The 18,222-nt window shown below is 51.8% G+C and overlaps 1 protein-coding gene across 1 annotated transcript in view; it reads right to left on the bottom strand.

Annotated features, from left to right (window-relative positions):
* SNPH (syntaphilin) overlaps positions 1 to 2,868 on the bottom strand; it is a 13,559-nt gene extending 10,691 nt beyond the window's left edge. The window contains exons 1-2 of the mRNA XM_008052414.1: positions 2,687 to 2,868; positions 1,754 to 1,861 (exon numbers count right to left, since the gene is read on the bottom strand). Coding sequence (XP_008050605.1) covers positions 1,754 to 1,861; positions 2,687 to 2,868 — 290 coding nt within the window. The remainder of the gene's footprint in view (positions 1 to 1,753; positions 1,862 to 2,686) is intronic.
* Between the last annotated feature and the right edge of the window lie 15,354 nt (positions 2,869 to 18,222).

Genomic DNA, 18,222 nt, shown 5'->3' with positions numbered 1-18,222 from the left:
CGGCCACTGCACTCCAGTCTGGGTGACAGAGTGAGATTCCAACTCAAAAAAAAAAAGAGAAAGAAATAGGACAAAAAATAAAAATATGCTGTAATGCATGTCTTTCAGCTATTCCTGCCTTGGAGACCTGGCTATCTGCTGAGGCCCCACCACTCACCTAGGGGCAGCAACCCTTGTGGTGGGCAAGATGATGCTTCCACAGAAGCAATTCTCAGCCTTGAAGATATGACTGTCCCCGTGGGTTGCAGTTATGAGATACATTATCAAATCTGTTCCTGGCTCTGGGGTGGGGTTACGGCCAGGATGCTGGCCATGAGTCCAGCACACAGGTGTCACCCATCATGAGTGTCTGGTGGAAAACTCAGTACTTCTGCTTCAGCAGCTTTGGACCCAAATGACATGGGAGCTGCAGGTCAGCTTTCTCCTGGCCTTCTGTTGTCCAGGACCCTTAAGTGGGACCAAAGCCCTGATAACAGCAGTTATCAGTTATTGGCCATCTGGGCTGTGTGGGTGGTGTGCAGACATTAAACTCATGGAAGCCTCTGAGTTGCCAGCACTAATTTACAGATAAGGAAATGGAGATTTAGAGGCAGGAAGTGACCGAATGCAAAGCCTGCACTCAGGCCCCACAAACTTCGACCTCCCGGGTATATTTTAACACTGGAGATGCATGATGAGGCTGGCCATGACAGGCCTCACTTCCTGGTCTTCAAGGACCCACAGCTTCCCTTCACCTGCCTGTCTAGCCTGATCCTGCTTTTCTTTCTTTTTCTTTTTTGAGTCAGAGTCTCACTCTGTTGCCCAGGCTGGAGTGCAGTGGCATGCTTGCAGCCACTCCAGCATGGACCTGCTGGGCTCAGGCGATCCTTCTGCTTCAGTCTTCCAAGTAGCTGGAACTACAGGCGCACACTACCACGCCTGGCTAATTTTTTGAAATACTGTAGAGACAAGGTCTCACCAAGTTACCCAGGCTGGTCGCGAACCCCTGGATTCAGGCAATCCTCTTGCCTCGGCCTCCCAAAGTGCTAGTATTACAGGCTTAGCCACCATGCCCGACCTGATCCTGCTTTTCAAGGTCCACCTCACCTGAGACCACCATGTGGCATATACTACGCCTAGAACACATTTTGCCCTCTAAAACAACTCCACCTCTGCCACTCTCCAAGTATCCCCTGAGAAGAGCAAGATGGCAGACACTGCTGGTGGCCTCCCCAGGTCTACCTTGTCTTCTTCCCAGCAAAACAGTTTTGTCTGGGCTGGCACGGGGGAAAACACTAACTGGTCCTGTGGCTAGAGTTAGGCATGCAACCCAGCTCTGGCCAGCAAGGTGTAGGCAGAATTTCCTGGGGAAGATGTTCCTTCTCAGAAAAGCATCCTCTACTGAGGGCTTTGGTCCTTTCTACCTTGTTCCTCCCCGGACTGCTGACCTGATGCCTGCAGGTGCAAGAGCCGTTTTGTGTGGCAAAGAAAGAGCTGTACCTTAAGGGTGGTGGCGCCCCCTGCCGCTGACTCCTTGTCCTGAAAGCACTGTCCTAGCTTAAGCTGCTGCACTGGGTTATGCATATCGCCATTTCATCTTGCAGCAAGGACTGAGGTTCAGAGAGAAGCGACTTGCTCAAGGTCACACAGCCAGTGAGTGTGCTGGAGTCGGGGGTGGTCAGAACACCACGCTGCTCCCCTGCCTCCCCCATCCAGGACAGCCAGACTCTGGCACGCAGGATCAGGCCCGGGGAAGGCAGGAGGGGCCGATTACCTGGGCGTGGGGCTGCTGTCACTGCCCTTGTAGGAGCCCGAGTTGCTGCTGCTACTGAGAGAAGAGGTACCGTAGGCATCCCGCACACTCACAGGTGGAGAGGTGCGCCTGGAGGCGGGAAGAATAGGCAGGTGCTCGTTCTGGCTGGTGGGCAGCTGCGGACACTGGGCGAACACTGCCAGGCCGCTGCGGCCCAAAGTGCCCCCGCTTCGGGGTCACCGCCGGGGAGAGAAGCAGGGAGAAAGGGGGAGGCACAGACAGGGGTGACAGAACAGACAGTGCAAATGAAGATGGAAAACCCGAAGGAGGCTGGTCCTCCTGGCTCCCCAGGGACACGGACGGAGGCCGGGCAGGGCTGCAGGCCAAGGGTGGGGCCTCATCTGCTCTTCCCAAGGCTCCTCAACCTCCAGAGTCTCCCAAACCCAGGGGAGGAGAGCCCAGTTAGTGTTTTCCCAGTTCAGTGCCAGGAGACGGAGGCAGAGGTGGAGAAGAATGGGGCCGACAGGAGGGGGGACAGGAGGAGGGACCTAGGGGGACGTGGTGAAAAGCTAAGGGAGACTAGGTGAACCTGAGTGGATGACAGCCCGGCCTCCCACCAGTAGCTGCAAAAATCAAGCAACACTGATGGGGCTGGTACTGGTAGGAATCCAGCAGCTTAAGCCTCTTCAGATCATTTTCAAATCCATTGTGTCACTGGAGCCCTTAACTAGCTCCAGGGGAAGGTAAGTGTTAATGGGCCTGTTTTTTAAGATTATTTTTATTTATGATTATTATTTGCTTTCACATTTAATAAATGCCCATTTTAAAGACGGGAAAACCGGAAAGGGAGGATGTGCTCTGAGAAACACTACAAGTCAGTGGCAGGTGGAGACCGGGGACTGCCCCCTCCTCCCGCCCTCTGCAGCCACGCTTCTGGGCGAAGGGGAAACTCACCTGCGGGATCCAGCAGAAGTCCGTCTGCTCCCCGGCAGGGACATGGCCATGAGGCTGCGGGTCCGGGTCAGGGGCGGGATGGGCGGTGTTCCCGGGGCTGAGGAGAGAGGACGGGTTGGGGGGGCCGCGGGAAGGGCCGGGCCGGGCCACGTCATCCTCTCGCTGGGGCCGCTGCCTGGCATGGCTTCTCCTCTCACCCTCTGGCAGGACGCCCCAGGACCGAGTGAGGGCCTGGCCGGCCACAGCTGCCTCCACCAGTGAATATATCGGGGCCAATGCTCAGGTTCCCACCACCCGAATTGAAATCACACTCGCCAGGGGTGGCTGGAAATCGTCAGTCCAACCCTGTGTCGTCCAGATGAGCAGAGGCCTTGCCTGGGGTGTCCTGGGAGCAGAGCCTCCTGACCAACCACCAGAATTGCAATCACAATCGCCAGAGCCTCAGGGGTGGCTGGAAATCAGCAGTCCAACCCTGTGTTGTCCAGATGAGCGGAGGCCTTGCCTAGGGTGTTCCAGGCTTCAGGAGCAGGGCCTACTCTACAAGCCAGCCTGCTTCTTCCCCAGGTCCCTGATTCTCAGGCCCCACCCCCCTGCTGTTCAGGCCTCCCTCTGTGGTGGGGGCTGCAGCTGGAGGACTCCTGGAGCAGGACCAGGAACCCCAAGTTAGGATGGGCTAGTCTCGCCGAACATCACCTTCCCCGTTGGCACGCAGTTCAGGGCTTCCCGTCTACAGGGGAGACAAGACAGACCAACATACCAGCACATGTGTAGAAAGGCATACGGATACACACGAACACGGAAAGGCACCATGCCCCTGCCATTCCAAGATGAGCCCCACGTGTCTCCAAGAACATGCTCAGACAGCCTGGCCACAATGCAGGACATGCAGCCGGGCCCGCCCACACGCCTCCGTGCAAATGCACATGCTGATTTCGGCATATACCAGGAACTCAGGGCACAGGTTCAGAGCAGATGAGGACTGGGGTGGAGGGGCAGAAGCCTTCCCTGGGGTGCCCCATGGGTGGGCCCAGTAGGAAATGTTTGTGCCTGGAGAGACCCCTCGTGGTCTTCTTGCTAAGTGGGAGGTGACTGCAGGAGTCCTTGGCCTCTTCCCTGGGCTCTAAGAGTAGCCCTTCCAGGGTTTAAGGAAGGGAGAGGCCTCATGCTGGGCTGGATTTTGGCTGCTGTGGAAGGAGGGCTACACTGGGCATCAGCCCAGAGCTCCTGGAGTCCGAGGTAGGGGGGCTTGGGCTCTTTGCAGTTGACATGCTGGTCCGGTGCCAGCTCCTGAGACCCCAGGCCCCTCCTTCCATGCTCATAGTAGGCACTGAGGATGGCAGCCTGGCTGACAGGAGACTTAGTTAGCGGAGGACATCATGCCTGCACCTCCCCCATGCCGGAGAAAAGCGCTCTGACCGAACCCACTCCACGCCAGACCCCATGCCAAGCACGTTACGTACATTACGCCATCGACTCCTCCCAACAACCCTATGAGGAAGTGCTGTGATTAGTCCCCTTTTACAGATGAGGCATCTGAGCTAGAGAGGGAAGGGACTCGGTCAGTCACACCCCAGGTGTGCGGCACGGCCAACTTCTGAACCAGGTCGATATCTGATGCTGGGGGGTTGGTTCTTAAACCTGGAGTCCCCGGCCCAAGGACCACCCTCTTCCTGCATCAGGCCTCCCAGCAGCCTGGTCATCCTGGTCAGTGACGGGGTTGCCTCCTGAGTGGACAAAGGCACCACTCAGATGGCCTGTTTCCTGGCTGTGACACAAAACACGGCCTGTTCCCCTGGAGGGCCTGGACACAGCCAGCATTGTCTGTCCAGAGGTGTCAGGTGCTGGGCTGCAGGAGCCACTGACACCACGCCCGTCACCTGAGCTGCTTGCCCCAGCTTGGCAATGCCTCCCATCCATCATGCCCTGCTCACCCAGGCAGGGCCTCCTGGAACCGCAGGGCTGGCCCTCAGAGCAGGAAACATGGGGTGGGGTGGGGTAGGGGGGCAACAGAGCTCCACACTGGTCAGGATGGCCACAGGTAGCTTACTGTCCTGGGCACAGGAGGACACTGACCTGGAGCACAGAGATAGAGTGGGCAAGGGCTTCAAGGTCACCTGGCACTGACTGAACCCTTCTGTGGTAAGGTGACCATGCTGAGTGCTCTTACGTGCCATGGCCCACGACTTCAAACAGCTATCCTTCTGGGCAGGCTTTGCTGTCACATTTGGGCCCAAGGTTGCACAGCTGTAGGTGACCGGCTCTGGCTTCTAGCCCAAGTCAGCCTGGCTTCACTGGCCACTCTCCCATCATTACCTCCTCCCTTCAGGCTTTTGGGAGGAGGCAAAGAGGAGACTGTGGCCTCAGGAGGACTTCTCAGCAGAGGCAGGGCTCATACCCAGGGACAGATCCTCTCTCTTCCGAGCCAGCATGGGCAAGAGTTGCTAAGCAGCCAGGGAAGTGCAGTGGAATGCCAGGCCTAGGTCCTGGGAGGCAGCCGAGACGCGTGTGGCCCTGGTACAATGAGGGCTTTGTCCCGCCTGCCCCTGCTACTACCTGGCTTGGCAGGCCCATGCCTTCCCCCTCCTCCTGAGTTCCCTCTTCCTTCCTCCCTGGCCTGGGGGAGGGAGGGCACATTTGTCCCTGGGTGCAGCTAACAGTCCCTGGGGAGGCCAGAACCAGCTATTCATTGGGGACAGAGGTGGAAGTGGCATTTCCCCTGCTGGGAGGGAGCTCGCAGGTGGGGTCCCTTGTGGGAGGGCAGAAGCCACCCAGACCCAAAGGGAGCTACCTCTCCAGGGTCCTGCTCACAGGCCTCGGTGTGCACCAGTGCTCTCTGGCGTACCTTCCCTGGAGGCCCCAGAGAGGAGGCAGGTTGCCATGGTGTTTGTCACCATGCCACCTGCTCAGCCTGGAGTCCCACGGGCCTGTCCCCAGGTGGCCAGAAGCTGCCACTTGGAATGGAAGGTGGAAAGGAAACCCTCATCCATGGGAGCTGGGCTGGCAGACTCTTTCACCCCAATCCAGAGCAGAGCCAGCCTCCTTACCCAGCCTCCCTCCACTTCCGCATCCTGGCCCCACCACAGCCACCCTGTTGGCTCCATCCCTCGGTCCCTCACAACTCCACATTTCCTGAGGGCTGACGAAGGGGTCCAGGGAGCTGGAGACCAAAGGATGCAGAGATCGAGCCAACACCCCAGCTCTGTCGCCCTGCAGCTGCGTGCCTTGAGTAAGTCACACCACTCCTCCGAGCCTTAGTGTCTTCCTCTGTGAGGCTAGGGTGGAATGTCTCATATGGCTACTGGGAGAATAACCTGAAATAATGTGAGTATGGGGCTCAGGTCAGTGCCTCCCACACAATAAACACTCAAAGATGGGGATGGCCAGTATTTTGGAAGTAACGTGATGTGAGCTTCAAAACAGAAATGCATTCAAGGCTTAACGGCAGCCTTAGAGGGATCAGGAAAGCTTCTCAAAACAATACATCTGCACTGGGTCTTGAAGAATGAGTAGGAGTTCAGAAGGCAGAGGAAGTAAGTAGGAAGGAAGGAGATGTCTGGACACAGGCAGTGAGTAATTCAACATCATGGCTGCTCAAGAAATTAGGAGACCTGGTAAGCGCAGAGGCACCATAAGGGTGACGCTACAGGGGTGAGGGGGAAGGACACACAGGGCTGCTTAAACCAGGCTTGTGTCATGTGGTGACAGGGAAACCAGGGCAGTGCTTTATAGGGAGGTCAGGATCAGATTTGCATTTGAGAAAGCACTGGGTAGGGAGCATGTGTGAGGATAGCTACAAAGGGTCGAGACCAGTAGGAGGATACTAAAAACTGCTAGGGGGGAAACTAGGAGGGCCTGGCTCAGGGCCACAGCAGGAACAGTAGAGAAGGGAGCCTGGGTCCTGCTCAGAATTCCTTGGAGGGCATCAATTAAGTACAAATCAGGGAAAACCCCTTGTCCTGGTGTTCAAGGCTCTCTCATCTGCATCCTTTCCAAGTGGCTCTCTGATGACCCCTGGGAGACCCCCTGCTTGTCACTCCAGTCCCACAGCTGTGCACCTGTGGTTCCTTTCCTGCCTGTCCTCATGCCCCTGTCACACTCTCTCTGCAAGCTCTGCCCACAGCCCTTCCCCAGGGACACTCCATCTCTTGACCACTTAGCATGCTGTGCCTTGGACTAAAATGCAACACCACCCCCTGGGGAATTTCACATACACACAAATACAACCAACACAATGATTTAAGCAGGTACATCTGATAGACCACGGAGTCAGACGAGATGGTCTCTAAGGTGCTTCTGGATCTAACAGTCTCTGATACTAGGGCTGTTAATAAAATGATGGACCTCTGATCGATGCTTTCTGCTCCGTCAATGACTAGGACTCCTGGGTCTCAGTTTCCATGTTTGTAAAATTAGAAAGCAGCATTCTTCAAAGAGACACGGCAGCCTTTTACTCAATCAGCAAGTCATGAGGGAGAAACCAGATACCTGGGTTAATCTAATATTCTAGCTAAGCAAAAGTCCCTGTTTGTACTATAAATTATCTTTTTTCAAAGAATTAGCCATCAATAAAAGAAGAAAGCTATCCTGAAATCCAGGGGAACAGAACAATCTGTGTCTGATGACTCAAGCTACCGACAGCTGTGGAAGGCAGAGCATTGCAACCAACAGAACAGATCTTGGGAGGGATCTTCTCTCTGCCAAGGCAACGGTAGAATGCAGAACATTCTACCCATCAGGCGCAGAGTGCCTGTCGCTCCTAGAATGCTAATGCAGAGAGAAGTGGGCATGGAGGGTGCCCAGGAGTGTCACACTGGATCCCAGAGGGTTAATGCAACCAGGGCTACTCACAGCTGAGGGGCTCAGCAAACCCTTGGTCCCCTCAGCCACTAGGCCCCTCTGCTCTGCCTTCATTAGCAAAACTCAGGACCTTCCTTCCTAGACCTGGAAGGAGAGGCAGTGGTGGCATTTTTCCAGCTCACTTCCTGTGTCCTGTACAAGCCACCCTCAATGCTGGACCCCTAGAAGGGGAGCCACTGGACTTCTCTCAGTGGCGACCCCAACACAGCAGCAGGGCAGGCCTGCCATTTGGCCAAAGGCCACCAGGGCTTCTCCCAGGCAACCCAGGATGAGAATGAGGGTGGAGGCAGCCTCTGCACAGGACGTGTCTCCAGTGATCAGACCTGCTGTCCAGAGCCGGAGAGCATCGTGCCTGGGTCTTCAGACCACCCAAGAAGACTTGCCTCTGGGACCACTGGGAGGTCCAGGCTTGGTTCCCTTTCCCCATTTCACCTGAAGAGGATCCTCTCTGGAAGGTCTGAAGTGAGACTATGTTCTAAAAAGGGTTTTGCAAGTTGAAAAGTCTTACAATGTATATTTTCCACAATGAGATACTACTTCACATCCACTGGGATGGCTATGATAAAAAGGACTGACAACATCAAGTGTTGTCAAGGATGTGGAGAAAACGGAGCCCTCGAGAATTGCTGGTGGGATGTAAAGTGGTGCAATGGCTATGGACACAGGTTGATGATTCTTCAAGAAGTTAAACAGAATTGCCCTCTGAACCGGCAGTTTCACTGGACCCCAAAGAATGGAAAACGGGTGTTCAGACAAAAACTTGTACAGGAATGTTCACAGTAGCTCTGTTCTCGATAGCCAAAAGGTGGAAACAACCCAAATGTCCATCACTAAATGAAAGGATAAGCAAAATGTGATGTATTGCATGATGGAATATGATTTAGTCATAAAACGAATGAAGTCCTCATACTCACTACAACACGAAAGAACCTTGAAAACACTGTGCTAAATGGAAGAAGGCAGACACAACAGGCCACATATGATACGATTCCACTGATCTGAAATGTCAGCCCAAACCCAGAGGGGTAGAAAGCAGATCAGTGGTTGCCAAGGGGGGAAGGAGGAAGGAACAAGGAATGGCTGCTAATGGGCAGGGGATTTCTTTTTAGGGATGATAAAAATGTTTTAGAAGCTGGGTGTAGTAGCTCACGCCTGTAATCCCAGCACTTTGGGAGGCGAAAGCAAGAGAATTGCCTGAGTCCTGGGGTTCAAGACCAGCCTGGGCAACTTGGCAAGATCTCATCTCTACAATAAATTAAAAAATTAGCTGGGTGTGGTGGCACGCACCTGTAGTTCCAGTTACTTGGAAGGCTGAGGCAGAAGGATCGCCTGAGCTCAGCAGGTTGAGGCTGTGGTGGCTGTAAGGATGCCACGGCACTCTAGCCTGGGCGACAGAGTGAGACTCTGACTCAAAAAAACTAATTTTTTTTACAATTAGTGGCAATGGTTACACAATCTTGTGTACTAAGAAACCCTGAATTGTACATCTTAAAAGAATGAATTTCATGGTTTGTGAATTCTATCTCAATGAGAAACAAAATTTTTAATACTTAGAATATAAATTTTAAATGAACAATTGTAAAAGGAAAACTATGATCCAGAAAGGGGGGAGAAATTGCCTAGAATGGCAATTTGCAAGTTGCAGCAAAGGAGGAAGAAGTGCTCCTCCCTAGACCTGACTTCAGGCCACGGGGCCTCCGGGTGCACTGAGTCAGCCTGAAGGAGCCCCTGATGGAGGCCGTCCCTGAAGCTCTTGTATATCCACAACCCCAATGCATCTTCACAAGTTCCCTGCAGAGGGAGGCAAGGCAGAGCCACCGCCACCTGACACGTGGGAAACCTGAAGCCACAGAGGTTACAAGAGTCACCCAAGGCTGCACCTTAGACTTCCAGGTCATGGGCGCTTGTATTTCTACTCTAGTGTGAAGGTCTCAAATAATAGACCTGAGACACATGTCATTTTGCTGCATAAAAGGAAAAAAACTGCATCGCCATGAGACTCTTAGGGTATCACAGTGGAGACGAATAGTATATCCTTGCATCCTGAGCTCATCATGCTTCCATAAAAGCAGGCCATCACAGAAATAAGAAAAAAGCATACTACAGAAGATTGTTGTTTTTTTTTTTCACCGGAGTCTCACTGTGTTGCCCAGGCTGGAACACAGAGGCATGCTCAAGGCCACCACGGCCTACCAACCTTCTTGGCTCAGGTAATCTTTCCACTTCAGCCTTCCAAGTAACTGGAACCACAGGCATGTGCCACCAAGCCCGGCTAATTTTTTCTTGATTCATTGTAGAGATAAGGTCTTGCCATGTTTCCCAGGCTGTTCTCAAACCTGTGGGCTCAGGCAATCCTCTCACCTCGGCCTCCCAAAGTGCTGGGATAATAGGCATGAGCCACCACACCCAGCCTAGAAGTTTGTTTAAAAAGAAATTCTTAGGTTTGGGTATAGTGGCTCATGCCTTTAATCCCAGCAACTTGAGAGGCTAAGGTCAGAGGATCATTTGAGGCCAGGAGTTTGAGACCAGCCTGGGCAAAATAGTGAGCCCCCCCCCATCTCTACAAAAAAATGTTTTAAAAATTAGCTGAGTGTGGTGGCACATGTCTGTAGTCACAGCTAATCAGGAGGCCGTGGCAAGAGGATTGCTTGAGTGCAGGGGCTCGAGGCTACAGTGAGCTATGATTGCACAACTGCATTACAGTCAGGGCAATAGAGCGAGACCTTGTCTCTAAAGAAAAAAATTCTTCAATTCCCCATGTGCCTTCTCCCTATCCAGCATCAATCTTTCCCTGTTTCTCCAGAATCAGCCTCCCACCCAGTAGCCCAGATGCTGCACAAGCCCACCACGGAGAGACCCACAGCTCCTCTGAGGCACATCACCTGGTCCCCCTCAGTGGCCTTGGGTCTTCCTTCAATCTCCTGAAGTCTCAGCTACCTCTGTGGAACCACCCTCCTGGCCCTGCCTGGCCCTTCAGGATCCAACCAAGGTAATGAATGGGACAGGTCTTGGAAAGCGAGAAGACTGGATATTTCTTGTTGTTACTACCACTGCCTCTGGAAGGGGACCTCTCTTTTTTCCTTCTTCAGAACAAATTCTTCCTTTACCACCTCCAGGGAAATGAGAGAAGGCTCAGGTGAGCAACTCTGAAGTTACTGGCACCTTCTGGCAACACCTGGCAGGCCTCCCATATATGTAGGAAGTAGCAGGGGGAACACTGCTTCCCATCCCTCCACTATCCTGGCTGCACCAGGCTGCCCCTCTGCAGACACCCACAGAGAGGTGTAAGGAATGGAGGGGCTGTGGTGCCAGCCCCAGCTTGGTGGCTGCCTGGCAAATGGATCCTGGCAGATGGAGGCCTTCAGCGACCTTGGCCGCAACATATGCTTCCCTGGGCTTCCTGACTGATAGAGCTGTCAAGCCTCAGCCCGGTTCCTCTCCCTGCCCCCTTCTCCCAAGGTTCCAGCTCTGCAGCGTCATAAGAAGAGGAAGGTGGCCGGGCTCAGTGGCTCAGCCTGTAATCCCATGCTTTGGGAGGCCGAGGTGAGTGAATTGCCTGAGCCCGTGGGTTTGAGACCCGCCTGGGCAACTTGGTGAGACCTCATCTCTACCAATAAATCAAAAAAATTAGCCGGGTGTGGTAGCACATGCCTGTAGTACCAGCTACTTGGAAGGCTGAGGCGGAAGGATCGCCGGAGCCCAGCAGGTCGAGGTTGTGGTGGCTGGGAGCGGCCACTACACTCCAGTCTGGGTGACAGAGTGAGACTCCAACTCAAAAATAAATAAATAAATAAAAGAAGAGGAAGGTGGTGGGACTTCCATCTCCCTGGACTCCCCCTTTTTTTCAGACCTCTGTCTTGGTTCCTAGGATCTTTGAGTCATGTTCCTCCTGCCCTGGCATTTGCCCCAAGTACCCACAGGGACTAACACACTCTCAGAATCCTAGGATGGAAAGGATCTAGGACAGACCTTGTCACAACCCATCATTTTATAGAGGAAGAAACGGAAACCCAGGAAGAGCATATTATTTGCCCGAGGTGGCCCAGTATGTGGGGGAAAGAGCTTGGGCTTGGGGTTGGACTCCTGATTCCAGTGATGAGGCTTCTGATCTGCAGCTCTCACCCCTCACCCCCGCTTAAGTCCAGGCAACGGTTCAATGAAGTAAGAACAAAGGGAGCTTTTCAAGTAGAGGTATCGGAAGGAAAGACTCTGGGTAAGAGGGAAGTCCTGCCAACGTAATGATGTGGGATAAAATATGCATTGAAACTGGAACTGGGGATGAAGGGAGTACCACAGGCTGAACAGAAATACAAACATGGCAGCAACAATGAAGTTCAGATTCAATTCCGACCTTCCTGACACTGATGCGAAAGGGACAGTGTGCTCAGTTTTACTGTTCTCGAGGTTAGGGGAGAGTGGGAAGAAAACTCATTCTCCAGGAGAAATAATGGTCTCTCTAAAGTGGATTTTATAGGAGACATTTGTGCATGATATTGGCTACAGAACAGGAAGTTCACTCACTGGGAGTCTGCAGGAAGGAAGAGGAAAGATAGTGCTCTCAGAGTGCACCCAGGTTGCCCTGTGTGTGCTGTGCTCTGCCCAGGTGAGACTGAAGGACCCGTGGGACATAATGACCAAAGGACTAAAGGGATGAGGAGGTGTCCTCTGATCTGCCTGGGACTATGACCACTGTCCAGGGAGATAGCCCCCACCCACTCTGAGACCAGAGAGATTCCACATTCTCGAGAATCCAAAACAAGAAACCACCTAAAATTACTCTCTCTTGCACAGCATTCTCACTGTCGCTGTCTCTGTCTCTGTCTCTGTGTGTCTCTCTCTCTCTCCTGTCATTTCATGACAATCTGGTCTAACTGCCACACCATCTAGGCAGAAAAGCAAAGACTTGCCAAAGGCCACAATGGAGCTGTAGAAGCAGGGGCCACAAGGTTGAAAGATGGGCCGCTCATTCTAGCCCCACCAACTCTGGGCATGCCGCGCCTGTTGGCAGCCAAGTCTCATCTGTCTTCTGCAGCTCGGCAAAGAGACACGGAGCCCAGCTTGCCCAGCCGTGACTGTTCTAGCCCAGGAGCCATGCCCATCTTTGTCGGCTCCTTCCTCTCTCCTCCCAGCTCCCCGCTCTCTCCCCAGCTGCCAGCTGCCCTGCCATCCTCAGCAGCTGGCCGCTGTCCAGCTGATTTTCAGTGGCACTTCCCACGTCAGGCTGAATTCTTTCACCTTCGATGAGACCCTGGTGTGCTTGCTGGAAGAGTGCGGGTGACTAATAAACCCTTTTCCCAAGTGGTCTTCCTTCTAGAAGAAGCTGCCTACCTCTTAACTTAGCCAAAGTGAGCATTTAAAAATGTTTCAAAAGGGAGACTCTTCAAATGTCCTAGTTTAAAAGCCCTTTGTCTTCAAATGAGTTTTTCTTTTTCACTGAAGGGCAAACTAACCTCACAGAGAGAAACCATGGTTTTAGGATCAAATATGCCTAGGTTTGAATTCCAAACTCCAGCCTCCACTGTCTTTATGGCATTGGAAAAGCCACATCTCAAAGCCTCAGTCTCCTTATCTGTAAACTGGGGCTAATTATAGTTGTGCATGAGTACGGCCATGATTAGCAATAACATGTGTGAAATCCCTAACAAGGATCTGGCATGGGAAAAGCATGCCATAAACAGTGTGATTATTAATTTCCCTAACTATATTCTTAATGTGATTCTCCTATACTGCATCTTTCTTCCAGTACGAAATTGTAAACTGAGATACTGTCACATTTTATATCTGAGAGGTTCCTGCCTACAGAATCCTTTTATACCTTCTTAGGTACAAAAAGAAAAAAAAAAAAAAAGACGAAAGAAAGAAAAATTCCAAACCAAGTCGCCACCCCAACAACAGAATTTCAGGGCATTGCCACTTGAGTCTCACAGAGCATCTCAAAATTCACAATTCAAAATACGAATCTCTGACTCTCCCTCACAAATCTGTTTTTCTGCTTCTTCCTCATTACAACTAATGGCAATCCCATCATTCCAGAGGGGGAAGGTCAATACTCTCACATCCATCGGGAGGACTGGCCAGCTTGCTCTCCCTGAGTAGGACATCCAGAATCTGACGGCTCCCGGCACTCCCACACTCCCTTCCTCTCCTAAATGATGCCGGTCTCCTTATCCCCTACAATCCTACCCCGTAGCCAGAGGGATCCCTCTAGAACATCAGTCAATCACATCATTCCTCAACTCAAAATCCCTCCAGAAATAGAAGCTAACGCTCTTACTAGGGCTGCCGTAAAGCCCTGTACATCCTTCCCCCTTATCTCTTTGACCTCACCGACTCCACCCATTCATTCACTCTGTGCTAGCTAGCCACGCTGCCTTGCCCATGCCCACGCCCTCCGCAGGGACTTTGCACATGCTGTTCCTTCTGCCTGAATGCTCTTCTCCTAGATCTCTGCCCAGCGTGTTCTCTTGCTTCCTTCAGATCTTGGCTCTGATGTTGCCTTTTCAGTGAACTTTCTCTGATCACCTTATTTAAAATACAAATCCCCCGACCAATAACACTCCTTTTTCTTCCCACGCTTTCTTTTTCTCCACAGGTTTTCAAAGATTTTGAAACATCTAAATCCATATGTACATTTCTTTTGCTTATGCCTTTAGAATATAAGCTCCAGGAGGGTAGGGAGATGTGCCCATTTTGTTCTTTTCTTCGTCCCCAGCACCTAGTGGGGGCCAGTAACACCACAGGCCCTCAATAAATATTTACTGAATGGACACTTGGGTTGATGTCACTACCCAAGTAAGGGCAGGCTTCTTACCAAGTCAACAAAGGGGCAAAGAAAGTTTTGTGGTCCTTTGTCCGTATTCTTACAGTCTACACACGGTGTCCTAGCGAGTGGGCTCGTCTCTCCTGCTAGGTTATGAACTGGGAGGGATCTATTAGTCTCTGAATAATCAGCACCAGCGGGGTGTAATGACTATCAGCAAGAGCTTCGGACTCTCCTGGGTTCAAATCCCAGCTCAGGGTTGTGTGCCCTTGGGCCAGTCACCTCCAGGACCAGTTTCCTTATATGTGCATGAGGTGAATCATTCCTGCAAAGAAGGGAGGTTGTGCTGCCACACACAGAGCTGAGCACCCGGCAAGCCCTCGGCACATGGTGTGCAACACAGCTGGGACAGAATTTCTAGCAGGTAGCTGGACAGAGTCTCCAAAGCCTTGTCTGTGCACTGGGCAAGGGTGAGCAAGGGGGCCCAGGACAGCCAAGCCTAGGGCCTCTCTCTCCCCCTCAGCAGACTGACCTTCTCACTCACATACCTGAGTCTTATTCTGTCCAGCACAGGCTCCAGTAACATCAGGTACCAGAAGGTCAGCGTCAGAATGTACTCATAGGCAGGTGATCACAGAGATCCTAGACTGGCAGCCCATAGGCTGTATCATGTGTATGTGTTTTACTTTGAGTCAATGTATATAAATTGAGAGGCTTTTATAAAAATCTGGATTTCTGGCTTGTCTTAAACAAACGAGAAGATCTGACAGCTTCGTGCCTGCACTCCTGCATGGCAAGGATTGTCTGAGGCAAAGACATGGTTCCGTTTTTAAAAATTTTTTTGAGTTGGAGTCTCACTCTGTTGCCCAGACTTGAATGCAGTGGCACGCTCACAGCCACGGCAGCCTCAACCTGCTGGGCTCAGGCGATCCTTCTGCTTCAGCCTTCCAATAGCTGGAAAGACAGGTGTGTACCTCCATGGCTGCCTAATTTTTTGATTTATTGTAGAGATGAGGTCTCGCCATGTTGCCCAGACTGGTCTCGAACCTGTGGGCTCAGGCAATCCTCTTGCCTTAGCCTTCCAAAGTGGTGGCAGGCGTGAGCCACCACCCCCGGCCGAGACATGGTTCCTTTTTGCCAGAGCTCCTACCAGAGCTCTCGCTCTGATAGCTGGTCTGTTTTGTTTGTTAGCTGCCTGGCTTTGGCATTTGGAATCTCTACTCTGGTCTAATCCCATTTTATAGGTAAAGGATCAGAGGTCAGGGTGGGTGGCACTTGCCCAAGGTCCCCCCACGTAAACCAGTCAAGGGGCTAGGACTCAAACCCTAGACTTGCAGCTCTGAATCCAGGGTGTGGGACATAGAAGGAGGCTAAGAATACAGCTCTGCCATGTTCTTCTGGTTGGTTCCCAGCTGTCAGGTGGGAAGAATGGGGCCTGGGGCTGAGGGGAGATCCTTTTTAGGAAAGGTTGCTGGGGCCAGAGAGGTAAGGCAGAGAGCACCAGCTCCAGCTGCAGTTAGTGAAAAGCCTCTTCCCACCTGCTGGCAAACCCTGGTCTCCCCGCCCTGTAAAATAAGTGCAGGGGACAGGCTCAGCATACACCAGCTCTGTTGGCACAGCATTCTCAAGTGTCCCCTCTCACCTGCCCTCTCCCCAGAGCATGCATGATAGGGCCCTGATACGGCTTCAAGAGTAGGGCTTTGTCCTAGGGCAGAATGCAGCCAGAAACCCAGTTCTGAGCAGAGGACTGACTATGAGCTTTAACCTCATCTGTGAAATGGGATTTCAGTTGTGAAGACTGAATTGGACAAGGCATGCAGAGAGCCCGGCACACACTGCTTGGTGGACAGTGGTTTCTTTCCCTTATTTTAACGGAGTTACTAATCCCCAAAAAGTTACAGAACTGGATAACTTTAAGATTTTAAATATAGCTATAAAGGGGACCCAAAGTCTTGGAAAAAAGCCCTCCAGGTTTGCCATTTAAAGATAAACCACTGATTAATGTATCTGCTGCCCCTCCTCATTTTTTTCTAAGCACAGATGTTTTCAGGGGGCATGGAGTTGTTCTGTTCACACAGTTATAACCATCACATATATACAACTTTGTATCTTTTTAAAATTTGCCATGGTTTAAGAATTGCCCATACGGCATAATCTTCATCAGAAGTATTTTATGGGCTGCATAACACTCATTTCATGGATCCATCACGGTTCATTTAACCTCTCCTCTCTGTTGAACACTCAAACTTTCTATAAAAAATAACTACAATTATTATCTTTGTGCATAATTATTTTTCTATACTTAGAACTTTTTCCTCAGGCCAGATCCCCGGCAGCGGATTTATAGGGTCAAAAGGTATGAACGTGCTGCCAAGTTGCTTTCCTGCAGGGTCACTGCCACTTGACCCTCCCACTCCGAGCACATGAACGTCAGTGGAGCTTTCCACTTGACAAAAACCACAGGCACTTAGCCACAGCCTTAGAAAGCAAAGAGTTCAAGCTCAGACAGGTGAACCAGCCAAGACGATATTTCTGTGTCTCTTCCACCCTGTGACAAGTGTCTTTACCCCTCTGTGGCAAGGGGGAAACTGAGGTCTAGCTCAAAAGTGGCCTGGCTCCAACATGGAAAGCGAGCTTTCCCAAGTGTCTCTCTCTCCTCATTACAGCATGTCCTATTCGTGTGACAACTCTGCATCGCTGTTTCAGTCAATATTTACCAAGTGTCTGCTGTGTGCCATTTCCTCCTCTGCCAAGAGTCCCAGTAATAAGAGCATGTGTCAGTGAGGGGTTGTGCAGAAGAATGAGTCTCTGCAGGACTCAGGACAAGGTATCCTGGAGCAGAGTTGTGAAGGATGGGTGGACAGTTATTCTCCAGATACCTCCAGAGGCTGCCTGTGCAAGAGCATTCCAGATTTCACACGGGGACAGGAGTTGGTGTTTACAGAGTCATGGTGCAGTTAAGAGAGCCACAGGGGGCTGGGTACGTAGACCATACAGTGTAGGTGTGTAGGGTAAGTACAGAGAAAGGCTGGGCCAGGAAAGGGGCAGGGTGCCTTGTGAGTCTACAGAAAAAAGTTCTGATCAATTTTAAGGCCAAGGTCAGGTTTCAGGATTGATAAGGTTTAAGATTCAAGGTCAAGGCAGGTTTAAGTCAAGTTGATATTATAGAAGGTGATCCTGTATCAGCTCTACCGACCAGGGACTAGGTAGAGATGAGGAGAGGTACCAGGAGAGCGGTTCAGAGACAATGAGGCTTTAATAGGGGTTGTGCACACTAAGATGACAGGTCGGGAGAGAGAAATTCAAGAGGTAGACTCTTCAGGGCCCAGAAGTGATGGACTGTGGGGAATGATGGGAGCGGGGAATCAGGATGATGCCCGGGCCTCTGGGTGTGTTGGCGCCACTGCCTACCCAACGTTCAATCCCTCCTTCTCCCTCAATAACAGAACCCTATTCGGGGATGGCTTAAAACCAGCTGAAAACATACAAACACCCAACTCCATATCCAGAGTTGCAGTAGCCGTTCTGGCCTGTGGGTTGTGAGCAGCACCCCGGGTTTGAGAACCTGGTTAGGTGTCTGATAACCTTTAGCAAGGGCAGAAAGAGGAGTGGGTGTCACACTTTCAGGGGCTTGGAGTCTTCACAGGTGTTGGGAACAGGGTTGGGTTCAGAATCAAGGCCTAGCAAACACTTGCTTAGGGAAGTCGGGCAGCCAAACTGATGAGCTAGCAGCCCTGAGAAGTCGTCAAGCCAGGTACCAGGATGAGGGACCATGACAGAGCATCATTCTCTATCTCTCTCCAGACCAAGCCTGGCAGAGTACTTGAAGCCAGGACACACAAGCACTGTACTTGAAGCCAGGACACTCAGGTCTGCCACTGACTCACAGGCTTAAGGGCACACCTCTCTACCTCTGGGT

This window comes from Carlito syrichta, unplaced genomic scaffold (genome assembly GCF_000164805.1).
Source record: "Carlito syrichta isolate Samal-C Ts95f unplaced genomic scaffold, Tarsius_syrichta-2.0.1 Scaffold274096, whole genome shotgun sequence".
In the NCBI taxonomy this organism is placed as follows: domain Eukaryota; kingdom Metazoa; phylum Chordata; class Mammalia; order Primates; family Tarsiidae; genus Carlito; species Carlito syrichta.
Note: the sequence above shows the minus strand (reverse complement) of the source record. Positions and strands in the feature narration are given on the sequence as shown.